Below are 27,245 nucleotides of genomic sequence, written 5' to 3'. Positions count from 1 at the left end.
TGGGCTGCGGTGGTTTCTGGTGGCCCCCGTGAGGGAGGTGGTTTTGGTCAATATAAACAGGGAAAGGCCCTCAGCAGCCGGGCGCCCTGCGCAGGGCTGCGCTGTACCTGCCTACCCCACCCCCGCCCCAGGTGTCTCCCTGGGCCGCCCCCCGGGCAGCGGTTGCGGTGCCGCAGCTATTGCCATTTCACTTATCGTTTTCGTAAGCTTCAATCCCGACAGGGCAGCAGAGATCAAAGTTTGCGTCTCTCCGAGAGCCAGTTTGCCTTCAGCTGTTTGCCTACCTCTACAGCAAAACTGGATGGGTTTATAGCCCCCGTGCCCCTGGAAGGTATTCTTCACGGCGGTGACTGCCCAATACTTAGGTCAAAGTTATTACCAGGTACAAATTAGCATCACATACAGCTGGAATAATTTATTCTGAGTGTTAATTACCAAAAAAAAAAATCCCTGTGGTATGATTTTGCAGCCCTTAGTGCATTCTGCAGTGAGGTAAGCAGCATGAGGGATGGCAGAAAACAAGGGGGTGTGCAAATGTCTGAAATTTGTTGGGAAAAATGAAAGGTTGTTTGAAGTGAGTTTAAAAAAAGATTCGCCAGGAAAACCAAGCATCTCTGGCTGACAGGCAAAACTGTGCTGTCAGCATAATGGCTTTGAAGCAAAGGCTAAGTGTGTCATCCCCCACACCCCCCAGCAGCGCATGGTGGGACAGTAATGAGTGTTTTAGATAAGAAATCATTAAATGTTGAGCTGTCTTGGAGCGGGAAGGGGAAAATGAGGTTGCAAATACTGTGGCTAGGCCTCATTAACAAGATACCTGTCTTGGCCAAGGAGTTTCTGATCTCTTTGCAGTGACTCCTGTTTCACCAGGATCTGTTGGGTTGTTGGGTTTTTTTTAAATAAACATGGCTGGTCTGCATGTTTGGTGTGTTTGTATTAAATGGGGGGCCCAGGAACAAGTTTTCCCCCGTCACCTGAGAAGAACAGCATTTTTCTTGGAGTGGCATCTACCTTTTCAGCAAGGAGCTCTGCTGCCAACGCAGCAAACACCGCTCTATCAGAACACCTCAACCCAAATCCCCAGCATTTCTTGCTCTTCTCGTCCTACTTCAGGGAGCCTTACAAAGGCTCTTTTCTCCTCCACTACAGTCGCGGCTGCGCTAATCTCGGCACGGCACAGTTTTGCTGGCACACGTGCCACATCCCTTGCTGTTCTGTCCTGGCCTCACGCAGGTCTGGCAGTGCAAGGTTTGACCTTTAGCTGGGGTGCAGGTTTTGCAGGTATCTGTAGCTACTTTTTCAGAAGAGAGAATAGTTCCTGACCCTGTCCCTCTTTCTGATGGCAGGGGAAGAAATAGCCTTGGTATCACACGAGGAGGTAGAAGTTAGACACTGTTGATATCGGCAAGGTGATCACTCTGGATGCTTTTGTATGTAAGAACTGCCAGGTTACGTAGGGGCAGGGGTTCAGGGGAATAGTAGGCTGAATACCTGCGAGAACATGGGAGATGGAGAGAAGTGGATTTGGACAGAGTCATATCACACTTCCATTTCTAGCCCATCCTTGAGCTAACATTTTTCATGCTTCCAATAGCCATGCCCCATTGGGGGCTGTTGGGTGCCCAATACGAAGCAGATGCATCTCCCTTCAGCCTGATCCACAGCCCCCAAAAACCAGCTGTGTGAGCAGCGGGGCTGCGAGGCCTTGCTTTGTACTGGCTCCTGTCTTATGGTTGGGTCTTAGGTGTCTTGTAAAGTGCAGGCACCAAGCAAGCTCTTCTAGGGTGGGGACATGCAGAATCTCTCCCTCCTGTATCGGCTCTATGATTGCCAACAAGGGCTGAACGCTGCAGGCTGTTCCTCGGGAAGGATGACAGGCTTCCTCTTCTCTATGCAGCTACGTATTTTGGTGAAACTTGCAGGTACTTTGATAATACTCTGGGGAAACGGAGTTGAAATGTGTGGAGGGAAAGCTGGAAATGGCAGTGTCAGATGAGCTTCATTGCCTTAGATACCAGGCTACAAACACCACCAGAGCTGAGTCTGACTGACAAGTTCTCAGCCTCCACCAGTAACATCACAGGCTGTGGGAAATGATTTCCAGTCTCACTCTCTGCAGGTAACCCCCCTGATCCCAAGTGGTGTGTGCCTGGACCTTTGTACACAGGATGGATGTTGCTCTGTTACCACCTAGGTTTTCTCCCTGGAGGAACTGTGTATTTCATAAGCACCGTCTCCAACGCAAAAATAAAAACAAAAGCCAAACTTTGCCCTGTAAAACCTGGGTGTTGTCTCAATTCAGCTATTGATAGTGCTCAGAGTTACGCTATATTTAACGCTGCAGCCAAGGTATCTTGATGTTGGAGATTGTGTGGACAGCCTCATTTTGCTGAGTTGTCTCTTTTTGTCCCAGTAGTACTGGCACAATGAATATCCACAAATCCACAGCACCTGTACACAACTTTTCATACATAACCATAAAGTCTCTAGAGTCTCTCTCAGCAGTATTGGTGCTTTTCCGAATTTTGGGAGCATGGTTTTTGGTTGCTACTTTTTTTGAAGCTTCAGCTGCTGGAATCCAGGGATTGCACAAGGGTCTTTCTGTCACTCAGAGAAAATCCCAGACATTTCTCATTCTCAGGATTGTACAGAAAAATTGGAAAATACTATTTGAAGTGCCTGAAGGCTCAGAAACTGGGAGGAAAATGAAAGGAACCCCCAAATTATTTTGCTTAAGATCTCCTCTGCCACCACATCCCCATGGGTGATGGGGAAAACTGGCTCAGGGACATTGAAGGAGATGAGTGGTAATTTGCATCTAGACTGTTTTGGCCCTCCTTTGATTGACTCCAAAGGAATTATGTATCTTCTCATGTACAAAGTCCTCCACGCTCCTGCCTTTGCTTCTGTCTCTGCAGGCATCTCCAGCACCCCCACTCCCGCTCTCTGTTTGATCAAAGCTTCCCCTCTTCTCCTTTTATCATTTTTGCATACTTTAGACTCTCTGCCTCCTCTGCTGCAGCGCATGCCCAGCTGCTTTCCAGTCAAACATACTTTGAGTTCCCGGGGCCTTTTCCATCGAGAGCCTTTAGTGACTATGTGGGAGAGTCAGGTTCTGACGCTTGTCTCCTCTGTTCAGTTTATATTGTTTAACACCTGCAGCTGGGCACATGGCTAACCCTGGTGTACCACAAATCAGGTGAGGAAGTACGGGTAATTATGATATTCAATGTACAAATGTTAAATGTTAAATGAATGCCTGGGGAAGAAGAAGGCATGCCCGTACTGCACGTCCCCAGCACTCTTCTGGCCTCCAGCTGTTTCCAGCTCAGGACCCTCCTGGTCTGGATGTGTAGAGCTATCCCTCAAGGAGAGGATGGGCCATCTCAGGAGAAGAGAGCTGGCTGGGTTTCTTCTCCCCTTCTTTTGCAAGCTTTTGAAGGGTAGACTGGGGAGATGAGCCTTGTGGTGTCTGTAGGGGGTGAATGGGGCTTCCCTTTTGTCATAGAAAACTGCTTGAAAAGCCACATGCAGAGTGTGATGGGCAATGGCAGAACCCACTGGCACGTGGGGTTTCAGTGCTTCTTGGTGGTCTTGCCATGCGCCGGTCTCTTCTGCCTACGGAGCCTTTTTCTGCACTATAGTGCATTGACAGGAGAGACACAACTGCTTTGTGATCCAGTCCCTTTGCCAAAGCCCCTGGACAGCCACGGATCAACACCCACCTACCTGGATGGATGGATACAGCCAGGCAGAGCAGTTGTGACCCCATCTCCTGACTCTGCGCCGTGCCTTGCAGCTTCCCACACAACTTGTAAGCCACCCTGCAGCCCCGGGGGTCGTTGGTGGAACACGTCCGGTTGGCACCATCGCGTTCAGCTACTTAGAATGACTCAAGGAAAGAGTCATGTTTAAGAAACCAAAAACAACCCACAACCACCCTACGTCACAAGATGCCTGTGACGGCTCCCTGCATCACCTGAATTCCCCCCAAAGGATGCCTACCCAGCCAGTTCTTAAAAACCTCCAGTCATGGAGGCTCTGGTGCTTCCCCAGGCAATCTACTTGAGTAATTAACTGTCTGTTCTGTTAGAAAGTGTTTCCTAATGTCTAGCATCAATCTTGCTCCTTGCAATTTAAACCCCATTACTCCTCACCCTATTCCCCAGCGGACGCAGCAAACGATTGATTCCCGTCCTCATCGCATCGCCCTGTGCCCCCAAGAGAGAAAGTCTCGGGCCGATTTATGACGTTGCCTCTGTCCGTGGAGATGGCTTTCCTGAGCACCGGCACGCCGGCACAGGGGAAAATGGAAAGAAAAGATCTTTTGAGGTCGGGGGGTTGGCATCGTGCACTGCTAGAAATGAGACCCTTAGAAAGCACCTGGGTTTGTGACGGCTACGAGCCCGGAGCAGGGGAGCAGGGCGGTAGGGTGGATTTGTGGCATGTGCCCCCTGTGCTCCCCAGCTGTGCTGGGGGTGACCGCGGCACCCGTGGGTGCTGGGGGGCTGCAGGCTTGGGCAGGCAGGGAGAGCGGCTGCAGCGGCACCAGCGGGACTCGGGGTGACAAGGGAAAGGTTTGACCCATCGCAGGGGACTCCTCCCGGTCCAGACCTGGCCTCCTGGCCCATTCCCCCCTCCGGTGCCTTCCCACCACCCCGTCCCGCTGTCCCTGCAGCCCGTGGGGCAGCCCCGTTGCGTCCGGCTGTGCCACCGATGCGCGTCACTGTGTAACCGGAGCAATGCAGCCCCCCGGGGCCGACCCTCATCCCCTCTGGCCCCCCATACAGACTTTCTCCTTTAAGCCTAGCTCAGAAATGACCAGGCTGATCCCTCCCACCTGCCCGCTCCCGCTGGCCTGGCCCTGACGTCAGGGGAAGGCGTGCGGATGCGTGTGTTTGCGAGGCGCACATCATACACACGCATCAGATACCGCAGATCCATCAGCAGGCAGCCGGCAGGCAGGCAGGCAGGCAGGCAGGCGGGCAGAGAAAGCCCCCCAGAGCCGGGCTGCAGGCGAGACCGCTGCTCCTCGCAAGGTAGCAGAGGAGCGTTTGGCCCCACCGAGCACCGATGCTTTGCGGAGCGCAGCTCCAGGGAGCCCGTCACTGCTAAGGAGGTAAGGGGAGGCACAATGGCCATCCAGCTTGCCCGGGCTATTGTAGCTGGAGGTTAAACTTCACGCACTGCCTTTTTCTTTCAAACCTGCTTTTTCCTTTTGACGACGGAGAGGTGCAAGGGTGAAGTGCGACTTCCCTCCTCCAGTTTGGTTATTCCCCACCAGCCTCAGGAACAATAACTCCTCTGGGGGTGGCGGCGGTGGCGTTGCATGTCTGCTTTGGCTGGGGGGCAAATTGCCGGGGCTTTGCCACGAGGGCTGAGATCAGCTGGGACGCAGCTCTCCGATTGCCGGGTGAGAGGGAGTAAAAGGGCGATTTGTAAAAAAATCTGTCTTATTAAAGCGGGCTGATAATGATGGGGGCTTGAATTGAGGTTTCTTTGGGACTGGCTGCACTATTCATTCCTGCAGACGGCAAGTTAGATCCACAAAGGAGGAAGGAAGGACACAGACGAGGACGTTTGCGCCCGGTCTTTGAACAGACACTATTCCAATGAAAAAAAAAAAACCACAACAAAACAACCAAATCCCACAAACTTGGTATTTGGGAGTGATTATTATGCATATATGCTTAAAAGGTAAATCAAGCCTCCATGATGGCTTCCCCTTTGCTTCCCCTTTGCATCTGGCAGCCTGCTTGCTCTCCCCCATGGCCTCCCCGAGAATTGGGCAGCCCGGCACTAAGGGAGCTTTTTATAATTGATCCATAAAGGTGACATTCATATTTTAGCGCTAAGCAGGCTGTATCGTAGGCGAGACTATCTCAGCAAAGATCCCTGGAGTTGTGAGTGTGATTGGCTTAGCTGGGGAGGGGACGCTGTCAGGGTGTATTCCCCAAAAACCGCCTAGTTTATTTTTCCTATAGTAATTTGTCTCAGCAAAAGGGTTTTTAACATGCAGGGTAGGCAAGGAAATCGCTTTGCTTGCTATTTAACTCTTAACAGCATGATCTGGTAACCAAAAAGGGGGGGGGGGGGGCTGAGAGGCTTTCATTAGCATCGGACAGAGACAGCATTTATAAAAACCTGCCAGACGCCACGGCTGTGAGCCTCCTCCGAGGAAGGGAGGATGGAGAAGCGTAGCCCAGCGAGCGCTGTGGAGGCCCTGCTTGTGGTAACCCCTGCCTGGAGCCATCCCGGTCCCCCAGCTGGTTCCTGCCCTTCACAGCAGCCCCTCGGGAAATGCCGATTCGGGATCTCTGCTGGCCACCGCGTTGTTGGTGGGTCCCTCGGCGTGTGAACGTGCCAAGCAGCTGAAAAATGGGATTTTTGTTTTTGCATCGAGCTCTGGGGACACGCTCCCGCGTCTGGAGGGGTGTAGCTCTTCTCTGTTTCAGCCCGTGTCTAGACAGGCTGGGTCTGGGGGGGCATCAGCCTCCCCGAGGATGGCGGCGGGCCAGAACGTCGCTTTCCCTGCTCCGTGGAGTGAGGAGATGGCTGCCGGCAGCCGGCTGTGGAGATGGGGTGTCTTTTTGGCATACAGAGACCTTTTTGCTACTGGGGTGGAAGGAGCAGGGGAGGTAACCCTGACTCCTAAACTGGGGCTACTGGCAGTCGCGAGGGATGGAGAAAACGTGATGGCGAGCGGCAGGGAAGAGCCCGTGCGGGAGCTCGCTGGAAAAGGCAGCAGAGGGAAAATAACCTCCAGCTCCTCGACTGGGGCAGGGGAGCGGCGGCACTCGGGAGACCCGAGCGTGGTGGCAGACAGCATCCGAGCCGGGGATTTGCAAAGGGACGCAGCAGCGTGAAAGGAAACGTCCCATAAAGACGATGGCGGGCCAACCGAAAGGTTACGTCCAGAGCCGGAGCGTGACAGCTGTCTGTCCATCCGTCCTGAGCAGTCCGGGGGTTCCGGCGGATGGGAAGGAGCACAAAGAAGCGCCGCGCGGGAGGGCCGACTCGCCGAGGGCGATTAAGCCAATTAAATATGTATTCCCTCACCCGGCTGAGGGACACGTGAGGGGTTTTTCTTCGCTGCCGCTAATGAACGGGGAGTGGCAGAGAGAGGCTGGTGCCTCTTCAAAAGGCTTCTTCCCCCCTTCTGGGGGACCTTGAAAGGCTGTTTAGTTAAACAAGGTCACAGCCAGCACCCAAGTCAATGTGTTTGGCTTTAAAGAGAGGGAGAGAGGCAGTGATTTTATTTGATAAACCGCAGACCTTTCAGTTGCTAGTGATGAATGGGGTACTTGGATCTCGAGATAAAAGCTGATGTGTCTACTGTCTGTCTGCCTTAATTGGCCTGGGTTTCCTGCGTTCGCCTGCGAGCGCTCCCGACTGTCAGCTCTGCTCGGAAGCCTGCCCTCTGAAAAATATAAAAGCAAAGCTGGCTGCCGCTGCCGAAGGAAACCCCATCAGCAGAGGGTTCTGGGGTTTCGCTCCGAGATGGTTTCTTTGGGAAGGGGGAAAGACGGACAGGGTGGGGTGTGTTTTTTACAAAGAGCATCCTTCCAGGGAGCGCTGGGCTCAGCGCCACTTACACACGTCCTTGGCTTGGAGGACTGTCACCCCGGGGGACCCTCGGAGCAAAGCCACCGAGGGGAGACAGGGAGGAGCGAGGTGGAGGTCCGGCAGCGGTGGCGGAGGGGGGGTTACGCTGGAAAGGCTTCCCCTGCCCCGCGGCAGAGCCGGGCTGCTGCAGCCTCTGCTCGCCTCCTCAAGTGACCCGATTTTGTCCCTGCACCGTATACATGCATGGGGTGGACACGGTGTCGTGGGTGGTGTGAGAGAGACCCGGGGCGGGGAGAGATGCTCTCGGCCCCGGCAGAGGTTGGCATGACCGCTGGCGATGGAGGAGAGAGGGCAAGTGCCTCCCGTGCCCCAGGTGCCCCCTCCTTGTCGCCTGCTGGGGCTGCAGCGTGGAGAAAGGGCTGGGGAGAGGATGGTGGGGTGGAGCACAGGGAGGGAAGGAGAAGGACAGGAGAGGCTTTCCCCGCTCTCTGGCTGGGCTGGGAGGGGAGGAGACACGGGCGAGGACATGCTAGTGTCTCCCCTCTTCTCTCAGCCTGCTTTTGCCGTGAGTTTAATTTTCTCAGTCCCTTTGTTTGCTGCGGGGATTTAAATGAGGTGGGAGGCAGGATGCCGCCCCGGAGCCCCCCGTGGTGCCAAAGCTCCCGCTCAGCCTCAGCTTCACCGGCACCAGCAAAGCCGGGTGTTCAGCCGCCAGGCCCCACGGCTGACCCACAAATTTGGGGTGCTCGAGCTGGGTGCTGGAGAGGGGCAGAGCACTGCTGGCGGTGGGAGCCAGCCTTGGCATGGCCTCAGGACGGGGTCTCTGCTCCAGCCCCCACTGCAAGCAGGGGTTAGCTGCAATGCCTCAGTTAGAGCAGGCTGCTCAGGGACGTGGCCGGGGGGGTTGCATACCCCCAGGGACGGGGATCCCACAGTCTCCCTGTGCCCTGTCCCCATGCTCATTCCGGTGAGCTGCCGCCCCGTGCCAGGGCTCTCCCCCACGTCCCCATGGGGCAGCCGGAGCCCCTCAAAGTGCCTGTGGGCGATTGCACCCAGCTTGTTCTCCCATGTGGGGCAAGCTCAGCTCATGGGGGCAAACAGCAGCCCCAGGAGGGCACCCTCCGCTGCTGCCCTTGGGCCTCAGGAGGGGGCTGTCTGCCTCTGCTCCCCCATGCCCACCATGCTCCTGCTCCCCACCACCGCTCGTCCCCCGAACCAGGGAGCCTTCCAGGGCACCCCAGCCTGGGCTGGTCCCACAGGTGAACCTGGGGCAAACCCACTCTCTGTTGCCACTTCATCTGCCCACGCCATTTTGTCCCTGCAAGGCTCCCCCTCTTGCATGCCCCTTCCCCTTCGCCTCTTATTTTTCTTTTGCCTCTGGGAAACTTCAATTTTTCCAGCCCCTTGTGGACCCGTCAGAGGAAGCTCTTTCTCCTGGCGCCAACCAACTCCCTCAGCATACTAATAGTTTGCTCCAAGCATCGTTATTCAGGTTAAATACCCTCCATTGTCCCTAATCTGGTGGGGGAACCGGAAGGCCTCGTCAGCGAAAGCGCATACCGAGGAGGCACGCCGTGGTGAGGCCATTTTCATAGTGGCAGCTCCGAGATGTGGCAGAGAACCAAGGGCCACTTCCCCCAAATTGTCCCCCTCATCCAGCCCTGACACCTCCTGGGAAGGCACCGGATCCTGCAGCGATGCTTGGGGACCACATCGCTTTTTGCTGCCCAAAAGCAGCCAGGCTGCTCGCCAGCGCAGGCAGGGCAGATGGACAGGGGCACAAATGGAGCAAAGAAGCAGCTTGGTGGCTGTCCCGTCTTTTGGGTGTCTCGTTTGGGTGCTCCCTGAGCCTCTCCAAGCTCCTCGGGCATGGGGGAAGGAGATGGTGAGCCTGAGCCTGGGCATGGGAGAAGGAGATGCTGGGCCTGGGCATGGGGGAAGGAGATGCTGGGCCTGGGCATGGAGGCAGGAGATGCTGGGCCCGGCAGGCTGGGAGCTGAGCAGCCCTGCTGCGGGGTGGGCCGTGGAGCAGAAGGCAGGTGTGTGTGCTCCAGTGGCTTCATGGCAGAGAGGAGCCGCTGAAGCGCAAGAAGGGTTTGGTGCGGGGGCAGATGGGAAGCCAGCGAGGGGAGAGACGTTTTGGAGGGGTTTGCGGCCGTGGCTGGCAGGCGTCTCGGAGGGCAGGAGGAAAGTGGTGGCTTCTGCCTCGGGGTGGGACTCTAGTGTGGCCTCTGCTGCCTGGACCTAGGGGTGAAGCTCTGCAGGGCTGAGAGGGGGCAGCTATTAGGACTGCTGTTAGGGCATGGATGGGCACCAAGGCTGGACTGGCAGCAGTCAGGACCCGGTGGCAGGCAGATCCCCTGGCAGGGGAAGCAGGCGGAGGTGGGCGAGGGGAACAGGAGTCACCTGGTCCCTCCCTGAAACTTCAGCTGCTCTAGAAACCTTTTCCCATGTCCTTGGTGCCTGCTAATTTCAGAGCGGAGGTGACCCCCTTTCACACGTCCCCCCAGGGCCTCTGTGTACTCAAGGGGCCGCAGATGAGTCAGAAACCAAATTAAATATTCTCCAGGTTTCCCGGTGTGTGCAGGTGTCATCCCAAAAGTTGCCGCACGCCCCAGCAGGGCGGGAGGGGCTGGAGGGGGTGGCGGGGAAGGGGATGGTAACTCCGTGGGATGTTGGGCTCCTCAGCTCCGGATGATGGGGAAACCCCCAAGCCTGAGGAGTGATGGAGATGGGTGAGCCCCCCGCCAGCACCCTCAAAGAGTGGTGCCCCCAGGCAGCTTCTGGAGTGGGGCACCCTGAGACAGAGGCACCCGGCATCAGATGCAGCAGCTGATGGGAAGAGAAATCAGCAGAGCAAAGGCTTTCTGAGCAAGCGGCCACAGTGCTGATCACGCACCAGAGCATCTCACTGGGAGGCTTAAATCCCCCCAGTTTCATGCTCAGGGTGGTTCGGTGAGGACAGCCATGCCCACGCTTGTTCTGGCTCCTGCTCTTCAGCAGGCGACCTTGCCCAGACCACGTCTTGCACATCCTCGGGCAGCCAAAGGTTGTGGGGTTTCTGCCCCTTGGGGCTTTAAGTCCTTGCAAACCGCATGATGCCAGCCAAAACCTGGAGTCTGATGATGGCAGTAGCAGGAGGTTGTGCTTCTGTCGTGGCTTGTCTGAGGTGCCCGAGGGATGTGTGTGCTGCTGGTGGCCCCAGAATAGCCTCCTGGTGTCCCTTCCCCATAGGGATATGCCTGGGTGGGCAGCGAGTCGCTGGCTGGGGCTGGGTTTGGTCCTAAATCGCATAGCACTGAGACAACCTCCATCAGTGGGGAGACCTCAGACCCCTGACCTTGACCTACCTGTTGTCTCAGCCTTTTTCCTTCACCCTTTTAGCAGAAATCTTGGGCTGAGGAGAGATCTCAGAGGCCAGGGCTGGGGGCCTGGGCATGCTGGCACTGCGTGGGCATCCTTCCCAAAATGGTCCCTGCCCATGGCAGCCCGTGCTCAGCTGCTCCTTCTCCCAGGGCATGCTTTTTAGCAACTTCATCTCTAATATGTGGGATTATCCCGGAAAATGAAAGATGAAGCCACAGACCAGGCTCTTTCCATCCCTCGGGATTGATTTGCTGGAACATCCTGGGTTGCTCCAAGCCGGGACAGGCTTCCCGGGGTGATTCCCAGCGCTGGGGGTTGGTGCCCAGTACCAAAGGCTGGCGGCACACTGCCTGCCCCCACAGATGTGCGGCCAGGAGCAGAGGGGGCAATTCCTGACAGCAAACTGTCCCTGCCACAAGCCCCCCTGGGGGGCCTGTAACCACCCCCCGCCTTGCTCCCCAGGTCGCAGGCAGCAGACCCGTGCGCCCGGGCACCCTTTCTTCTGCCGCCTGCCTGCCCGTCCCCAAAACGGAGGAGCCCGCCGGCCCCACCATGTCGTCGGACCCCAGCGCCCCGCCAGCGGTGCCACCTCTGCACTCCCCCAAGTCGCCGGTGTGGCCCACCTTCCCCTTCCAGCGGGAGGGCAGCCGCATCTGGGAGCGGGGCAACCTCCTGCTGCGGGACCTGCCCAGCCCCCTCCCCACCAAGAGGACCAGGACCTACTCGGCGTAAGTACCCGGCACTCTGTGAGCAGGCTTGGGACTGCCCGGCTGAGCCGAGCTGGGACCGTGGTCACCAGCAGCGCCTGCAGAACCCTTTATGCCTGGTGCACGCCGCCATTGCGGTGCCGGGCATCACCGCACCCACCTGCCTGGGGTGCTGCGGGTGGGTGCCATGCGCTCTCCCGGGAATGCCATGTTTTTATAGCAGACCTCTCCCCGTGCTGCTCCCTGGGCGAGTGCCACCGGTGAGACATCTCCGTCCTTTTCCTCCCACAGGACGGCACGTGCCTCCGCTGGCCCCATCTTCAAGGGTGTCTGCAAACAGTTCTCTCGCTCCCAGGGCCACGGGTTCATCACTCCCGAGAACGGCACAGAGGACATTTTTGTCCACGTGTCTGAGTAAGTCTGGGGGTCTTGTGGTGCCGGGACACCCTGGGGGAGCTGTGCCATCAGCATGGGGCTGGAGACCCGTGGGCTGGGGTGGGAATGTCTCCATGGGGTGGGGAGGGGGCTCTGCCTGTTCTCTACCCCCCATTGCAGTGGGTTTTCTTTCCCAAGGTGCAGATGGTGGGTTGGGTGCCTTCCTTGGTGCTGGGTGGTCCGGGATGGGGGTCCAGCTCTTGGGCCCAGCCCCACCACTTCTCCTCTCCCGCAGCATTGAGGGGGAGTACGTCCCGGTGGAGGGGGACGAGGTGACGTACAAGGTCTGCCCCATCCCTCCCAAGAACCAGAAGTTCCAGGCAGTGGAGGTGGTCCTCACCAACCTGGCGCCCCACACGAAGCATGAGACGTGGTCCGGCCAGATCATCGGCTCCTAGGCGCCCAGGGGGGGCCGCCAGCCGCTCGGCCCCACAGAGTAAGCCTGCCTGGCCGCTCACGGGGGGCATGGGGGGAGCCGAGGTGGCAATGGGGCCGGGGCTGCCCCCAAACATGCAGGCGTTTGCGTTCGGTGTCTTTTATAAGGTTACAGTTTCCTTTCTCTGTGTGTGTTTGTAAGTGTCTGTCGAGGGGGACGGGGGAAGCAGAGCCCTCCCCTGCTGTCCCCCAGCTCCGGGGGCAGCGCCAAGCCCCATGTCCCCTTCCTTGCCCCCGAGGCCGTGGGGAGCAGGGGAACCAGTCCTACACCCCAGCCCCCTGGCTGCCCTGGGCTGGAGCAGGTGCTGAGAGCAGGAGGGGGCCAGGGGGAGGCTGGGGGGGCTCGGCTCAGCCTCCTGAACCCTGGTCTGGCAAGACGGGCACCTCGCTTGGTCCCGCTGCCCACAGCACGGCAGCAGCAGGGCATGCTGTGGGGCTGGGGGGAAATGGGGTGGCCTGTGGTGGCATATCACTGTGCGGGGACTGGGTGGCTGAGACCCATCCCCATCGCTGGCAGCTCACGGCACCTGCCTGAGCCACGTCCCTCCATCAAAAGATCTCAGGTCAGCTGTGCCACGGGGAGGCAAGTGGCTTACAGAAAGAAAAAAATTTAGTTTTAAGGGGCAAACAGCTGCTGGCAGGGTGCCAGGGGTGCTCGGCGTTGTGCCCAGGGAGTGCGCCTGGGCGTGCACTTGGCATCTCTGTGGTCCCTGCCGCTGCTGGGCTGGTAATGCACTTTTCTTGGCTCGGTGCTGACATGGTTTTCGGGAGATGGCCGCCTCCTCCTCCTCCTCCCCTTGTCCCCCCAGCTCCCTGGGGACCCCCCTTCCACACGCACGTGTGTGTGTGTGTGTATGTGTGTGTGCACATCCGTAGCTTGCTGCGGGGGGGCGAGGGGCTGAGGGATTTGAGTAGCCTCGGCCATAGGGTGAGCACAGCCACCTCCTCCCCAGCCCCTCGGTGTAGGCAGGGTCTCGTATACAAAGCACAAACTTAGTTTTTGGTCTTCTCCACCATACCCTGGCCAGGTGGCTTCCGCGGCCCTGGGGAGGGACAGGGCAGAGGGTGGCAGGACAGGGGCAGAATGCACCCGGCTGGGCCTGAACTGACCCCAGGGAAACGGTGCAGGCACTCCGGAGATTATCAGCATCTTAAGGGGTTTATTTCGAAGCAGGGCAAGCAGCCCCCCAAGCAGGGTGGGTGACGATGGCCGGCTCCCCAGGCACCCACTCGGTAGGAGCCGCCGGCGCTGCCAGTCCTCAGCACTGATGGAGAGGGAAGTTTTCCACCTTTCTTGCTGCCGCTGTTGCGGTGGGGACAGGGGTCTGCTGTAAGCGGGGAGAGGAGGGGAGCAAGGCTGGTGCCACGTGGGACAGCTGGGGCCCTGTGGATTCGGGAGGACCACCGTGCACTGCCCCAGCCCGTGCTGGCGTGGGGACCGCCCCAGGCCCCTGCAGCCCATCACACTGCCAACCTGAAGGCCAGCTCACCCAGGGGCTGCAACGACGCTGGCTCAGGCCCCAGGCATCCCTGGGACACCCAGTCAGCTTGGCCACGGCAAACTTTGTTTGATTCTTTTTTTTCCCTCTCTCTTTTTTTTGGAAATAAACTAAAACCCTAGACTTGTTGGTGTTTTTACAACTCTGGTGTGGTTCCCGCCTGTCTGACCGTGTGTCGACCTTTGTAACATTGGCAATAAACCATTAAAAGTGACTTTCCCATGAGCCCTGCCCATCCTGGCTCTTTGTCCTGTGTACGTGTGTCGCAGTGGGGACACTGGTGACTCTCCCAGGTAAAGGACCTGGAGTGCCCAGGGATTTATCCAGACGGCAGGACGGACTCACCCACCTCCACACAGCATGTCCCAGGGGGTCCCAGGGTGCTCCAGCCTTGCTTGGGGGAGCAGACCCTGAGCCTGGGATGGGAGGCTGCTGCCCACCAGGAGGGGTGACTGGGACCGGGGCTGGTCCCCCGCTGCTGCAGGGATTTCAAAGTGCAGCTGCCTGCCGTCTGGCTCCGTTTCACCCCAGCAGAGCCCAGCACAAAGCACACGCTGCCTCCAACCACTGCATGTTGTAGCTTTAGTATGATTGATTTTATTTTTTTTAATATACATATATCTATGTCTTTAAATATATTTCTTATTTAACAGTTGGTATCAGCCAGACAGGAGCCACCCATCTCGCACAGATATGGAGCCATATGGCACGACAGTCCCCAACGTGGGGCCTGCCATGTCCGCTTGCTCATGCACACGCAGGGAGAAACCCCCACTCACGCCGTGGGCACCCACTGGGAGAGGGGCATCATGGCAAAGGGGTCCCAGGGATAGGCGTGCACCGTCCCCTAGGTGTAGGGCTCCCATGCCACCGCTGTGCCTCATCCCTGCCCTAAAAACACAGGGCAGGCAGCCGGGGCTCTCGGTGGCCCTGCTTCAGCAGGGAGGTGGGACCAGAAGACCTCCAGAGGTCCCTTCAACCTCAACCATTCTGTGGCTCTGAGACCCTGGGGCTGTCCCAGCTACTTCTGATGCCATCCTCCTCCTCATCCTTCCCACAAGACAGGGTCTCCTGGCAGGAGGTGCCCTCAACTAGCCCAAGCTTGGTGTAAGACAGAGACAGGAATGGGGAATGTTCCTGAACTTGATCTCACCCATGCACATGTGAGTTCCTGAGCAGAGAAAGTGATGGCTGGTACCTCGAAGGTCATCCCTGCCTCTGCTCTGCTCACCCTGCAACTCCCCTCACCCTGAGCAAGGGACGTGCTGCCATCAGGAGCACACTCGGACAGAGCCTGCCCTTCCCTTCAAATACGCAAGGCATCTTGGCCCCCAAGGGCACCACGGTGCCTTGTGCCTTCAGGGCCAAGACCTGCTCTTCACCCACCACCAAGCTCTCTAGAGATCCTGCTGACTTTGAATAGACTTACAGGAAAAATAAACCCCCAAAACCCACACATAACCTGATCCACAGTGAAACAGAGAAGGAGGAACCACAAAACACACGATTCCTCCATGAAGGTTGCAGTGGAGGGCCAAAACCAGTGGCCTGTGAAAAAGGCACCCTGCATCCAGGCTTCCGCAACAGGTCCTCTTCTCCCACACAGAAATTTTCTCTGGGTAGAAAGAGGAATTTGTGCATTTGTTGGGGATTTCCAGATGCTGGGCAGACGGCTGCACTCATGCAAATGTGATGCATTACAGACCTGATGTGTTGTAGAGTTAAGAGGTGCAGTCAGGTGGAGGAGATGGCACCCTGCCAGTGCTGGTCATGCAGCACCCCTGCTCCTGCGCCTGCAGCCAGGCAGCAGTGCCAAGGTCCACTCGGGACTCTTGCCCGTGGCAACATGGGAGCCCTGCCCTGGGTCTAAAAGCACCAACGTTATCTTGCCTGAGGAACTTGGCCCCTTGGTTTAAGTGGCAGTAGCCAGCGGAGAAACTTCTCTCTGCAGTCCAGCTGCTAGGTGGGAGATGAAGAGCAACAGTGAGGAAAGCAGGAACAGGAGAAAAAGAGGAGAGAAAACAAGACCAAGAGATGGGGCAGTGCCATACCAGCAGGGATATGCTGAGAAAGGCTCCCAGGGAGCAATGTGGGGAGCTTTTGCAGGAACCTCTGGCACCCTCCGGGTCCACAAACGCCAGACACGTGTGGTGTCCTGGGGAGCTATAAGCAGGACATCTCCCTGGAGGGGATCCCTGAGCTCCTCTTGAGCACCGAGTTGTGACTAGCGTCACTGGTGTGATCACACAGCCCAGCATAACGGCCAGGAATAAAGGGGCAACGTGAGGGAGGAGGTCAAGGGCCAAAGGAGACATGTGGTTTTGCAGCCCACGAAGACCCAGGAGAAGAGAGGAGCAGGAGGACACGACAGCTGCACTGGAGAACTTGCGTCCCTAAGGGTGACCATGTAAACCAAGTGTGTGGGACGAGATGGGGTGGAAAAGCAAGCTTGGAGGGCACTGTTGAGTGTGTACCTCTGTTGGCACTAGAAACCAGGTGTGGCCAATGTTGGCCTGCTCTGAAAATGTCTCTGGCAACATGATGGAAAGCTGAGCACTGGGAAGGAAGGGGACTCAGTCTGTTATGAATGCCCTGGGTAAGGTTTTACACTGACACATCTCTGACACCTAATGGACACGTGAGTGGGAAGACTGTTGGGAAGCCTTCTGCCCCCAACAACTCCGCAGGGTGCTTGGCACACGCCAGGCACCCGGGGTCCTCCAGCCGCAGCACAGAATCACAGAATCGTATAGGTTGGAAAAGACCTTTAAGATCATCGAGTCCAACCGTAAACCTAACACTACCAAGACCACCACTACACCATGTCCCTAAGCACCTCGTCCAAATGTCTTTTAAATACTTCCAGGGATGGTGACTCAACCACTTCCCTGGGCAGCCTGTTCCAATGCTTGATAACCCTTTCAGTAAAGTAAAATTTCCTAATATCCAGTCTAAACCTCCCCTGGTGCAACTTGAGGCCATTTCCTCTCGTCCTATCATTTGTTACTTGGGAGAAGAGACCGACCCCCACCTCTCTACAACCTCCTTTCAGGTAGTTGTAGACAGCAAAGTTGTAGCAGGCAAGGTCTGAGTTGACAACTTATGCAGAACATGGGAAATAAACCCACGGTAGCCTTTTTTTTTTTGGTAAGCTAATGAGGGAATTAGTTTCTTCATGCACCTGAGCAAAGCTCAGAGCAGGAGCAGAGTAATTTTAAAACTGTCATTCCCAGGTCACCTGTAGGGACTGGCACGGTATGGCACGGAGGTGAAGGACATGGTGATCCTCTCCATTAGGATGCACGATGCTGCAACGAGCTGGGGTCGCAGCTACCCCTTCCTACCACAGCTTGGAGCAAACAGCCTTCCTGGCCTCCCGCTTCAGAGCAGCCCTGGTGAGAGTGCCTGGGGCCTCAGCAGCCCCATCCTCCCCAGCCAGGACGCAAGGGGGAGAGAAAGGTGAGACGCATGTTCTCTCGTGCAGAAATGTTAAGAGAAACAGAGCGAAAAAGAAGAGAAGAGGGGAGGGAGCACGGGATGGACACACACGTGCTCTCATGACTGGCCCTTTCAAATGCTTTCCGACCATGAAAGCATCTGCATCGCTGCCCACCACGCCCGAACTGCCAAGAGAGAAGTTTTGCTGGAGGTGAGGAGTGTCTGGTCCCGTGAGCCCCAGCCGTAGATGGGGAGTGCCGAAGGGCTGCTCAGCGAAGGCCCCCTCCGGCACACCCACCCGCACTCACGCGGTACATCCCGACCAGCTCTGGAAAGTGGTTTTTTTTTCGGTCTACCCTGAGCAGATTCCTCAAATGAAGGTGCTTTTCCTGGCGGGGGGAGAGAGTGGGGCCGGGGCAGGGCTGCGGGGACCTGGCAGTCAGCACTCGTTTGCTCTCTCTGGAAAGAAGATTTCGCGGCATCGCTGGACCGTGTCCTGGGGGGACTGGACGCTGTGTCCCACCGTGCGGGGATCGTCGTAGATTTCATAATCGTTCCCTCCCTGCAGGGGAATAGAAGATAGGGAAAACGTTAGCAGGGTTTTCCTCCTTTTCCGTCAACAGAGCATCCTCATCCGTGAACCGGCCTCTTGCTCTGTCCTGTGAGGAGCTGGGGTGGGAGCCAGCGGCTGGGCAGGTAGGGACCTGCTGGGAAGGGGCTGCCAGCGCTGTGCTGGCTGCTGGGCTGGGAGCCCGGCTCCCTCCCTCTTGCCTCCCCCTTCAGTGCCAGAAGAGGAGCCTAGAAAGGATGGGGAAGGTCCTAGACCAGCAAAGCTTGTCCAGGAGCCTGGGGTTAACCCCTGCCCTGCCTGTGGAGGGGCTAGTAGAAGGTGGGGTGGGCACATTGGGGGGGGCAGAGGCTGCCATCATCTGGAAAGAGCCAAGCTGGTCTACAGCTGCAAGGAAGCACCCTCCACCACTCTAAAGGGAGGGCGAAGCTGTTCCTGCTGTTGAAAAGCCCTCTCCTAAGTGCTGGGGGCTCACGTTTTGGGCTGCAGGAGTGGCTGCCCCCCTCCCGAGGGTGCCGGCGGGAGGAAGGCGATGCTGAGGTGGACCTGCTGCCCAGCACAGTGAATCCACGGCGATTTCCCCACAACCCAGCGGGCCTGCCGCCGTCACGAGCCCGCCGCGAGCACGTGCCGCACGAGACCATCTCTCCCTCTCGCACCACCAGAGGTCTGTGTCGGCCGCCGGCGTGACCCAGGCGGCGGGACCCGTGATGGAGCAGCTCCGTGCAGGCTTACCAGGCCAAAGGAGGGAAAGCAGCCGTGTGTGGGGCGAGCGGGGCATACTCACAGGGGTTGTCTCATTCCCAAAGAAGTGGATGGTGTCAAATCTCTCGTCGTCAAGCACGTTGAGGCAGTAGCGCTTGTCCCAGCCCTCCGGGAAGACGTCAAAGCTGATCATGCCACCTGTCAGCAGAAGGGAGGGCATCGGGCAACGTTGGTGGGAGCCAGCAGGGTGTCCCCCCACCATGGGACAGGCAGGAGGAGGGAAGAGGGCTGGACATGTGGGGAAGCCCCCCCCCAAACAGCAGCCAGGCACCGGCTCTGCCTTGGTGTGCCTCTCCAGCATGTGGCTAGGACAGTGGCAGATGCTGTTCCTATGACAACAGGCTGGAGTGACATCAGCAAGGCTGGGGTGACATCAGCAAGGCTCCCCTGACTGCAGGCAGGCAGGCAAGCAGGAACCAGCAGGCTGCAGGGGGGGATACTGGAGTGGGAGGTCCCAAGAGACGCATCTGTGGGGGCGATCTGGGGTCACGCCTTGCAGATAGCATCAGCAGGTTCTGTGTCCCAGCGGGGGACAACGCCTCAGAGACTGGCACCACTCTGTCTCCTAGGCTCCTGCGTGGACATCACTGGCCCTTCTACAACCACTGCTCCAACGCTCCTTAGCCCTACAGGGACCAGGGGCTCCCAGCACCCTGCACATGCGAAGCAAACCCCCTGCACCGCACAGCTCAGGGGTCCCAGCTGGCTGCGCTGCAGGCCCCGAGCAGGCTCTGCACACTGATCAAGGACCAAGGACCTTGCCACGGAGGTACCATGAACCCGTCGACATAATTGGGGCACAACCCCACCCTGTCACCTCTCACCACAAGAGTCAACTGCAGGTTGCCAACATCGGGAGGGCCACCAAGGCAGGCGGAGCAAACGTACAGAGGTAAAGGAGCTTTCCCAGAGAGGATGCATATGCGTGCACATGGACACCCACAGCCACCAAGGGTTAACGAACTTCCTAGCCCTTGCTCTTAGACCAGGCAGAGTTTACCCCAGCACTGCGCTGCCTTTTGGGGGTGCACAGAGACAGCACCTTCCCCGTCTTCTCGAGCTGCCCCGCTCTGTGCACAGGCTGCAGAGCCAGTCCCTTGTCCCATCACTGACACAGGTGACACGCTCCTCCCAAAACAAAACCAGCAACTTAGGGCACGCATATGTTTGGGTCTCGCTTGGAACCTGGAGGAACAGGGATTTCAGCTGGGATGTGCCTTTCCCTGCCAGATCAGGTTTCTGCTCCTCTTCCTTTCAAGGGGGCCCCCCTGCTTCTCCAGGCAGTCTACTGAGCCACCAGCAATCCTGGAGTTTCACTCTCCTTCTTCATAAATCATAAATCCACCTCTCTTAGGAAGAGAGAGAGGAGACAGGTACCCTCAGGGGACGGTCCCTGCTGTGGGAGAGGCACTGATCCCCCAGGCTGTTCAAACACGTACATCCTGATGCCATGCTCCTCTCTTCCCTGGCTGCTTGAGGTGCTCCTGTTGATCCCAAACCAACCCTCCTTGGAGCCTGAGGAGCCAGGGATGGTGCCTGTGTGTCCAGCTTGGGGCAGAGGATTCACTGGACAGGACGCCCTGGGCAGGGCACTGCGGTACGGACAGGAGCAAGTGCCCTACAAGCTCAGGGATGGGGATGTCCCCAGGCTTGCAGCAGGAGCCAGCATCACAGCAGGAGCTAAACTTGGTTGCCTTCATTAAAATGCTTCCTGGTTTTGTATCCAAAGACATTTACCTGTGAAAAACGCTGCATTTTGCTGCGTTCTGGCCTTTTAAACAGAGCTAGGCAGCAAGAAGGGGCGCCTGATGCCATCTGGAGAGGGTAGGAAATCAAAGGGAGAAGAGGTGGTGTGGAGGACAGCCAGCACTGTCCCTTGCCTAGGCAGAGCATGGGTCTGGGGGGCTGCAGGGAGATCTCCTACAACCTCTGGGGCTTGCGTCCTCCACAGCCTGGGACAAGGCACACGGAGCCAGCTTGGCACAAGAGCCCCGTTTCTGCATGTCCCTGTTTTTGGATGCCTGACCTGAGACACCCCACGTTTTCTTTGTGGAGGAGCGCGGGGCCCGCAGCTCCCCTTGTCTTTATGCTTTTACACAACGGGCTCTTCATGGTGGCTTCCCAAGGTCAGAGCAGAAAGGCCCATTGTTCTGCTCTCGTCCCCCGTGCCTACAGGGACACGGCAGTGGGGACCTCGTCTTTCTCTGCTGTGACAAACGGTGTGTGTCAGTGCTGTGGGCAGCACAGGATGCCCCTGGCAGGACGCTGAAGGCAAGGGGAGGCTCTCAGGAGGAAAGCCCTTGGAGAACCAGAGGGCCAGACCCTTGGTACTGGCCCACACTGGGTGCAAGAGTGGGGAGTCACCTGCCGCCTCCCAGCCTCGTCATCCCCTTGCCCTTTGGCTAGGCTGTCACACGGCACCTCCTCATCCCACACATAACCCATCTGCTCTGCTGAGGGTCTTCCAGCGTCAGCCCCACCACTTACACACCCTTATTTTCCTCCCCATCCTGGCCAGACTCCTGGGATTGCTCAAGCCCCTCCTTCGGTTCCTCATCTTCAGTAAGCTGGCTGTAAGAGCCACCCCAAGAAGTGGTCCTGAGAAAGCCCATGGCATACAGCTGCAAACTCCTTGCCTCTCGGCAGCTCTTCCTCCAGGAAGAAAGATATTTCCCTTGTAGCCAACCCTCCCAAGAAAACCCCAGAGCTGAGACACGCATAAGGCTCCTGTCTCATTCCTAGAGAGGAGTGCATATGCCCGGAGCTCTGCTGGCCACCCTGCTGCTGATGCTCGAGCCAGAACAGACCTTCTAGGCAGGGGTGGGCTCCGCAGAGCTCACTGAAATTAAAGCAGGGATAACGTCACAGGACAGAAACCCACCTGTCTGGCTGATTCCTAGGGAGGCAAATCTGCAGCACGGTTTATTCTCTGCTGTCACCCTGCCACGGATGTGAACGTGACGCCTCTGCGGTGGCTTTCCAGGACCAGAAGCTCCTTGTGCTGTTCCCGGGGTCTCCAGGCCCCCAGAGGGAACAACCAGGATTCCCACTCCCCTTCCCAGCATTTTATGGGAAACACGATAAAGAGGCCAAGGCAAAGCCAGGGAAGCCCCCTCTGCTCACCTCGAGAGAAACGCAGACCTTTGCCAGCAAACTCCCTCTGCAAGGCTGCCACAAACTTCTCCCGGATCCGCTCTTTCTGTGGAGGAGGAGGAAAGGGAAGGAAAGAGGGTTTGAATAATTAGATGTTGACAGTCTACCAGAATCCACCGTAAGCTGTGTGCTGGGCAACTCTGGCTTATTGCTCTGCTCCCTTCCCACCTGCGCCAAGCCCCAGTGTAATGCCATTTAGCCAGCTTTCACCAGTCCTGCCCAGTGTCATCATAAAAGGCCACCAGCTCAGGGCAGCTCCAGCAGGCTCCTGGGAAGAGCAGATCCCAGCCCTTCCCTGGCAATGAAATGCAACTGCTTCAGTTTCCCAGAAGCCCAGTTCATAACCCAAAGTCTCCAGCTTTGCTTAAAAAGTCTTGCAAAGTCCGACTGATCCCTCAACCCCAAGAAAGCTCCCCCAGGCAGAAACTGCTGTGAGCATGGGCCAAGCGCTCCAGAGATCTGCCCAGCAGATCCACTGTGGCCCTCCCAGTCTGGAAAGCCCATTAGTTCCAGCTCTGTTGGGGCTGGGAGAGTGGGAGAGAGAAGACAGCTGCTGGGCCATCTTTGGTTACTGTAAACAAGGAAACACCCTGTTAAATAAATGCCTTATTCCCTGGGGCTCTCCCACAGCACAAGGAATCCTGCTGGCCATCCCACTGCATTGGTGGTTCCCAATGAAGTCAAATTATTCCACTCATCTGTGTCTCTACTTGGGTTTTCTAACCCCCAGCCCTGTCTCCACCTTGCTGCATGTGTTGGCCTGGTGCACAGCTCGGAGCTGGGCTCCTTTCTCCTCAGGGTGGGGGGAAGCAGGTAAGACCTGAGATCTGCAGTGGTGCAAAACCAGCAAAGGGTGAGCCCAAATCTGGCCCGTCTACCTTGTCCAGCTCGGAGAACTCGATTCGCTCCTCTGGCGTGCAGCTCCGTCCGATGGGGGAGATGTTCAGCATCCCGTTGCGAAACTCAATGAAGGTTCCTCTGTGGATGGGCAAGGGCACGAGGTTAATGGGACAGGGAGAGAGAAACAGACCTTTCCAGGGAAATGGCTGCTTGGTGAGGCATGCAGTCTCTGCAGGGACACTCAGGAGGAGAGAAGTCAATGCCCGCTCACAGGTGCTTCACACCAGGCAGAGACCAGGCATCAACAACTCTGCTTAAGGTCTCCAAGGGGCTCATAGTTTTATAAAAAGAGACTGTAAGAGAAGAGGAATAAACAGTTCCTGTGTGTCCTGGGGCTGGAAGCAACAAGCTTAGGTGAGATGATAGGAAACATTTTCTAATGTTGTAATAACTGCAAGGACAGCTATTGCCTGGTCTGGACCAACTGCCTGATGAGACTGTGGCATCTCCACTCCTGGAGGCTTTTAAGAAACGTTGGGTGAAGCTGGCAGTACCTTGGGGCAGTGGGATGGAACAGGTCAGTGTAACTCACTGCTGATGTCCGGTGGCAGGCTGATGAGCAATCAGGACCTCCTCGTGGGACATAAATCAGGTAGGACCTGCCTTTGTATCTCCTGTTTGTCGCCTGCACCTTTGACTGCAACTCTTATCTAAGTTTGCACGGACAGGACCCAGTTCCTGCTTTCACCCCCACCTTGCACTGGGATCACTACTCTTGCCACTTCCCCGGTGGGCTGGTTCAAAGCACTAAGCCGGCAGAAAACAGCTCCCTTCTTTTCTTGTTGCTATAAACCCATCCAGTTCTGTTTGTTTATCGCCTTGGAATAGCTCACCGAGGGGTCAGACAGGTACCAGCACTGGTGGGGCAGAAACAACAGGGGATGGCAGCACTGCCAATTTGAAAAGAGATTGAAACTCTTGTGGAAACTGAGCTGGAGCAGGGAGATTCCCTTCCCTGTCCAGCTGAGGAGCCCTGAGCTCATTAACCCTCCGATGTCCCTCCCAGCCCTGCCTGCTGTTTCTCTGTGATAAAGTGCTTAACACTCTGAGTCTGGGGGAAAAACTCTCCACCTCCTGTCTCATAACACAGTGAAGAACATCATGGGTAACAGACACAGGCAGTGATGCCTGCAGCCTGGGAGCAGCATCTCTGCAGCACCAAGGGTTTGGTGGCTCATGCCCCAGGCCAAGACTCAGGAGATGTGGGTTAAAGTCCTTGCTTTGCTAGAAATCCCATAAGCCTAAATCCACAGAGGCACTTGGGAGCTGAAACTTCACCAGGGTGTTGGGCAACCAGACAGCAATGAGGCAACCAAACAGCCTCGAGGGTTCTGGGTTACAGCCCACGCTTTCAGGGGCACGTTCAGCCGGCAGTCCTGTTGCAAGGAGCCACCCTGGCCCCTCTCACGGGTCCTCGTATTGCCACATGGTGACACATCAGGCAACTAATCTGGATCACAGTTTAGCAACTTTTACCAGTTTAATTTTGACCGGACAGCTCGCCTGCTCAGGTTCACCGTACAAACAGAAAGGGAGAGCAGGAACAAACCAGCCGGGGCGAGGGGAGGGCAGAGTCACTGCTTTCAACAGCCCTGCTGGCTCACGCTGGCTTCAAGCATTTGTGAAACTGTGGTCTGAGGGGTGGTTTGACACTGCACCCAGGCTGGTTTAACTGCAGGCTGCCTCTGAAAGAGGTCCTCCTGCTCTCCGCTTCCACCTTCATCCCATCTGTTCCCTCCCTCTCCTTTCTATGGTAACAGGGCAAGCCGATCCAATGGAAAACTACCCTTTTCTTTCCTGGCAGTGGCCTAGTCTTCCTTCAGAGGAGGTGTACCAACCCAACTCACCCTGTGGCTGCTGGATCTCACAGGGGGAAGCAGACAGGAACACACGGTCGGGGGCAGAGCAGGGCCAGCCCTATTACCAGTGGCACCAAGCGACACTGGGTTAGAAACAGCGTGAAACTGTGTGCTCAGGCACTGGACCTCCCATCTTAAGAGCCATTGTTTATCTGTTTGGAAACTCATACAACCAATGATGCCTGATGCCCTGACCAGTAACGAGCTGGTACCATTGTCCTAAATGAGACGCACGCAGTGGCTGTACCCTGATGCACACAGTGGCTGTACCCTGCTTCCCAGGGAAGAAAATCCAAGGGGGAAAAGAGCAGGCATTATACTAAAAAATAGTGCAGACTCTCCAGAACAAAGAACCTCCTCCATAATTTGCCCCCAGTGCCCAGCTTGGTGGGACACTGATCCTACACAGGGCCTCTAGATGCTAAGATAAAACCTGGAGCAAGACAAGCTCAGTAGCTCAGCTGTTCTTGGGAGAGCTCCGGAGCCCAGAGCTCCACAGAAATCAGTGATATAACTGCCATTTGCATGGGCCTGGGCCATTACCGTTTCTTGGGCAGCTTCAGCAGCGCCATGTAGTTGAGACAGAAGTTGATTAGATCCTGCAGCAGCTCTTCCCCCAGGTGGTCCTGAATGGCCTGCGGGAAGAGAAGGAGGAGTGAGGAAGATGCCTGACCTCCCATGAAGCCCACCCGAGAACATGACCTGGAGGAGTGGGACATTCAGATCTGGCATTTGGGGAGAAGAGGAGAGGAGAGAAGAGAAGAGACGAGACGAGACGAGATGAGATGAGACTGCCCATCTGCCTGGGGCCAGGTGCTGCTCCCCATGGCGTGCAGGGCACGGGGAAGGAGAGCCATGGCTGCAAGGGGGGCTGGACCTACCTGCTTGGAGACCAGCTGCCCGTTCTTGTATTGCACTGTGCCGTTCTCTGCGAAGACGTAGTCAAACTTATTGATGACTGAGGGGGGAGGAAACACAAGAGGAAACATGAGTACTGCCTGGGAAGAGGGGCCAAAAGGTCTGGCCTCAGGCCTGAGTGAGCCATCCTCCCAGTTCCTTAGTACTGTGCTTTCCACATCTCCTGTGCTCCGCAAAGGGCCACCGACCCTCCTCACTCTCTGCAAAGTGGGCAAGGAGATTATCTTCTGCTCACAGGTGGGGAGCTGACGCACGCAGGGGGAAACGACCTGACCGAGGTCACGGGCTGAATCAGTGGCAGGACGAAGATAAGGGCTCCAAAATGTCAGGCTTTCAACCACGTGCGTGTTGTGTTACTCTGCTCTCCCTCCTCCCCTCCCCACTGCCAGGGTGCTGGGGTGATGCAGTTACTGGTTATCTAACTCCAGCCCCCCCTGCAACCCGGACACACAGCGCTGCCGACTCAGCAATCAGCCTCAGCCGGGAATTTCTCGGCCTCCCTCTGCTAACAAGGCAGGAGACAGAGCTCGGAGCCCAGCCGCGCTTGGCATCCATGCCAGAGAAGAAAAACAAGGTGGAGGGAGCGGGAGCTGGCCCCTCGCCCTCCCGCTCCCTCCTCTACCCCATGTCCCTGTTTGAACACCACGAGGAACCCCCGGAGACCCCACCATGGAGCAGCAGGGAGGCAAAATTTGCAAGGGGCTCCTGCCCGCTCGGGGAGGAGGGGGGGAAGCTGTCAGAGCACAGATGAAGCTCATACAAACCCGACGCTGGAGCCGGCAGCGTGGGCTGGAGCATCCCTGCCTGCTCGCCGCAGAGGGAGAAGGAGCCGAGCGGCGGCTGCCGCCTGGGCACGGCAAGCCGCCCCAAGGGCAGGCTTGGGGCTCAGATTTAGGAGACAGGTGACCCCCGGGGGACCTCGTCGTCTGCATCTCACCTTCGTCCCCGTCCCCCAGCTGCTCGGCTATCTTGGCGTAGTCGGAGCCTCCCACCACGCCGATGTGGACCCTCTCCCGCAACTCCCGCAGGAACGCGTCCACCTCCGGCTCGATTTTCTGCAGGGGAAGCAGCGGGTGAGGGCCGCAACCGGCGGGACAAGCTCCGCCATGCTGACCTCGCACCCCCCCCCAAAAAAAAACCAAACCAAAACCCAAACAAACCAAAAGCAACCTCAATGCCCCCGTGCTTTGCTACCTGCCGAGCCGGCGTCAGGGTCCCGTCCACGTCGAAGAGGCACAGCACCCGACCCCTTGCCGCCGCCGCTGCCGCCATCCCCGCCACCGACCCGGCCTCTGCGAGCGGGAGGCGGGACCGCGCTGAGGAGGCGATGGCGGCCGCGCCGCCCTCCCCGGGCAGCCGCCGCACGAATGTGCGGCGGCTGCCCGGGGAGGGCCGGCGCGGCCCCGGAGGACCCCTCCAGCACCCCATCATCCGTACCCCCACGTCTCCGAAGGCCCCTCCAATGCTGCCGTAACGTGCAGGTCTTGAACGGCTTCCCCCGCTTCAGCTCTTTCGTTAAATCCTTTCCCTTCAGAGCGCTAAGGAAGGACCTGGGAGTTTGGGGGTGCATGGGGGTGCATCGCCTTTGCTGCTATTACCGCAGTGCCCCCCTGCATTTAGGGGCTGGGGGTCTGGA

At 57.4% G+C, this 27,245-nt stretch overlaps 2 protein-coding genes across 2 annotated transcripts; one reads left to right on the top strand and one right to left on the bottom strand.

Annotated features, from left to right (window-relative positions):
- The first annotated feature begins 4,988 nt into the window (after nucleotides 1–4,988).
- CSDC2 (cold shock domain containing C2) lies at nucleotides 4,989–14,197 on the top strand. Its single transcript, XM_072845700.1, has 4 exons — nucleotides 4,989–5,119; nucleotides 11,395–11,660; nucleotides 11,931–12,053; nucleotides 12,310–14,197. Exons 2-4 carry the CDS (start codon nucleotides 11,485–11,487, stop codon nucleotides 12,470–12,472), a joined length of 462 nt encoding a protein of 153 aa, XP_072701801.1. The 5' UTR covers nucleotides 4,989–5,119; nucleotides 11,395–11,484; the 3' UTR covers nucleotides 12,473–14,197.
- A 397-nt stretch (nucleotides 14,198–14,594) lies between these two features.
- Nucleotides 14,595–26,911, bottom strand: PMM1 (phosphomannomutase 1). The gene is made up of 8 exons (XM_072868127.1): nucleotides 26,804–26,911; nucleotides 26,547–26,664; nucleotides 25,573–25,649; nucleotides 25,235–25,326; nucleotides 22,811–22,910; nucleotides 21,903–21,978; nucleotides 18,802–18,917; nucleotides 14,595–18,008 (listed from the first exon to the last, which is right to left on the bottom strand). Exons 1-8 carry the CDS (start codon nucleotides 26,879–26,881, stop codon nucleotides 17,886–17,888), a joined length of 780 nt encoding a protein of 259 aa, XP_072724228.1. The 5' UTR covers nucleotides 26,882–26,911; the 3' UTR covers nucleotides 14,595–17,885.
- Nucleotides 26,912–27,245: the final 334 nt, after the last annotated feature.

This window comes from Ciconia boyciana, chromosome 1 (assembly GCF_034638445.1).
Source record: "Ciconia boyciana chromosome 1, ASM3463844v1, whole genome shotgun sequence".
Lineage (NCBI taxonomy): Eukaryota > Metazoa > Chordata > Aves > Ciconiiformes > Ciconiidae > Ciconia > Ciconia boyciana.
This window is presented reverse-complemented; position numbering and strand designations above follow the sequence as displayed.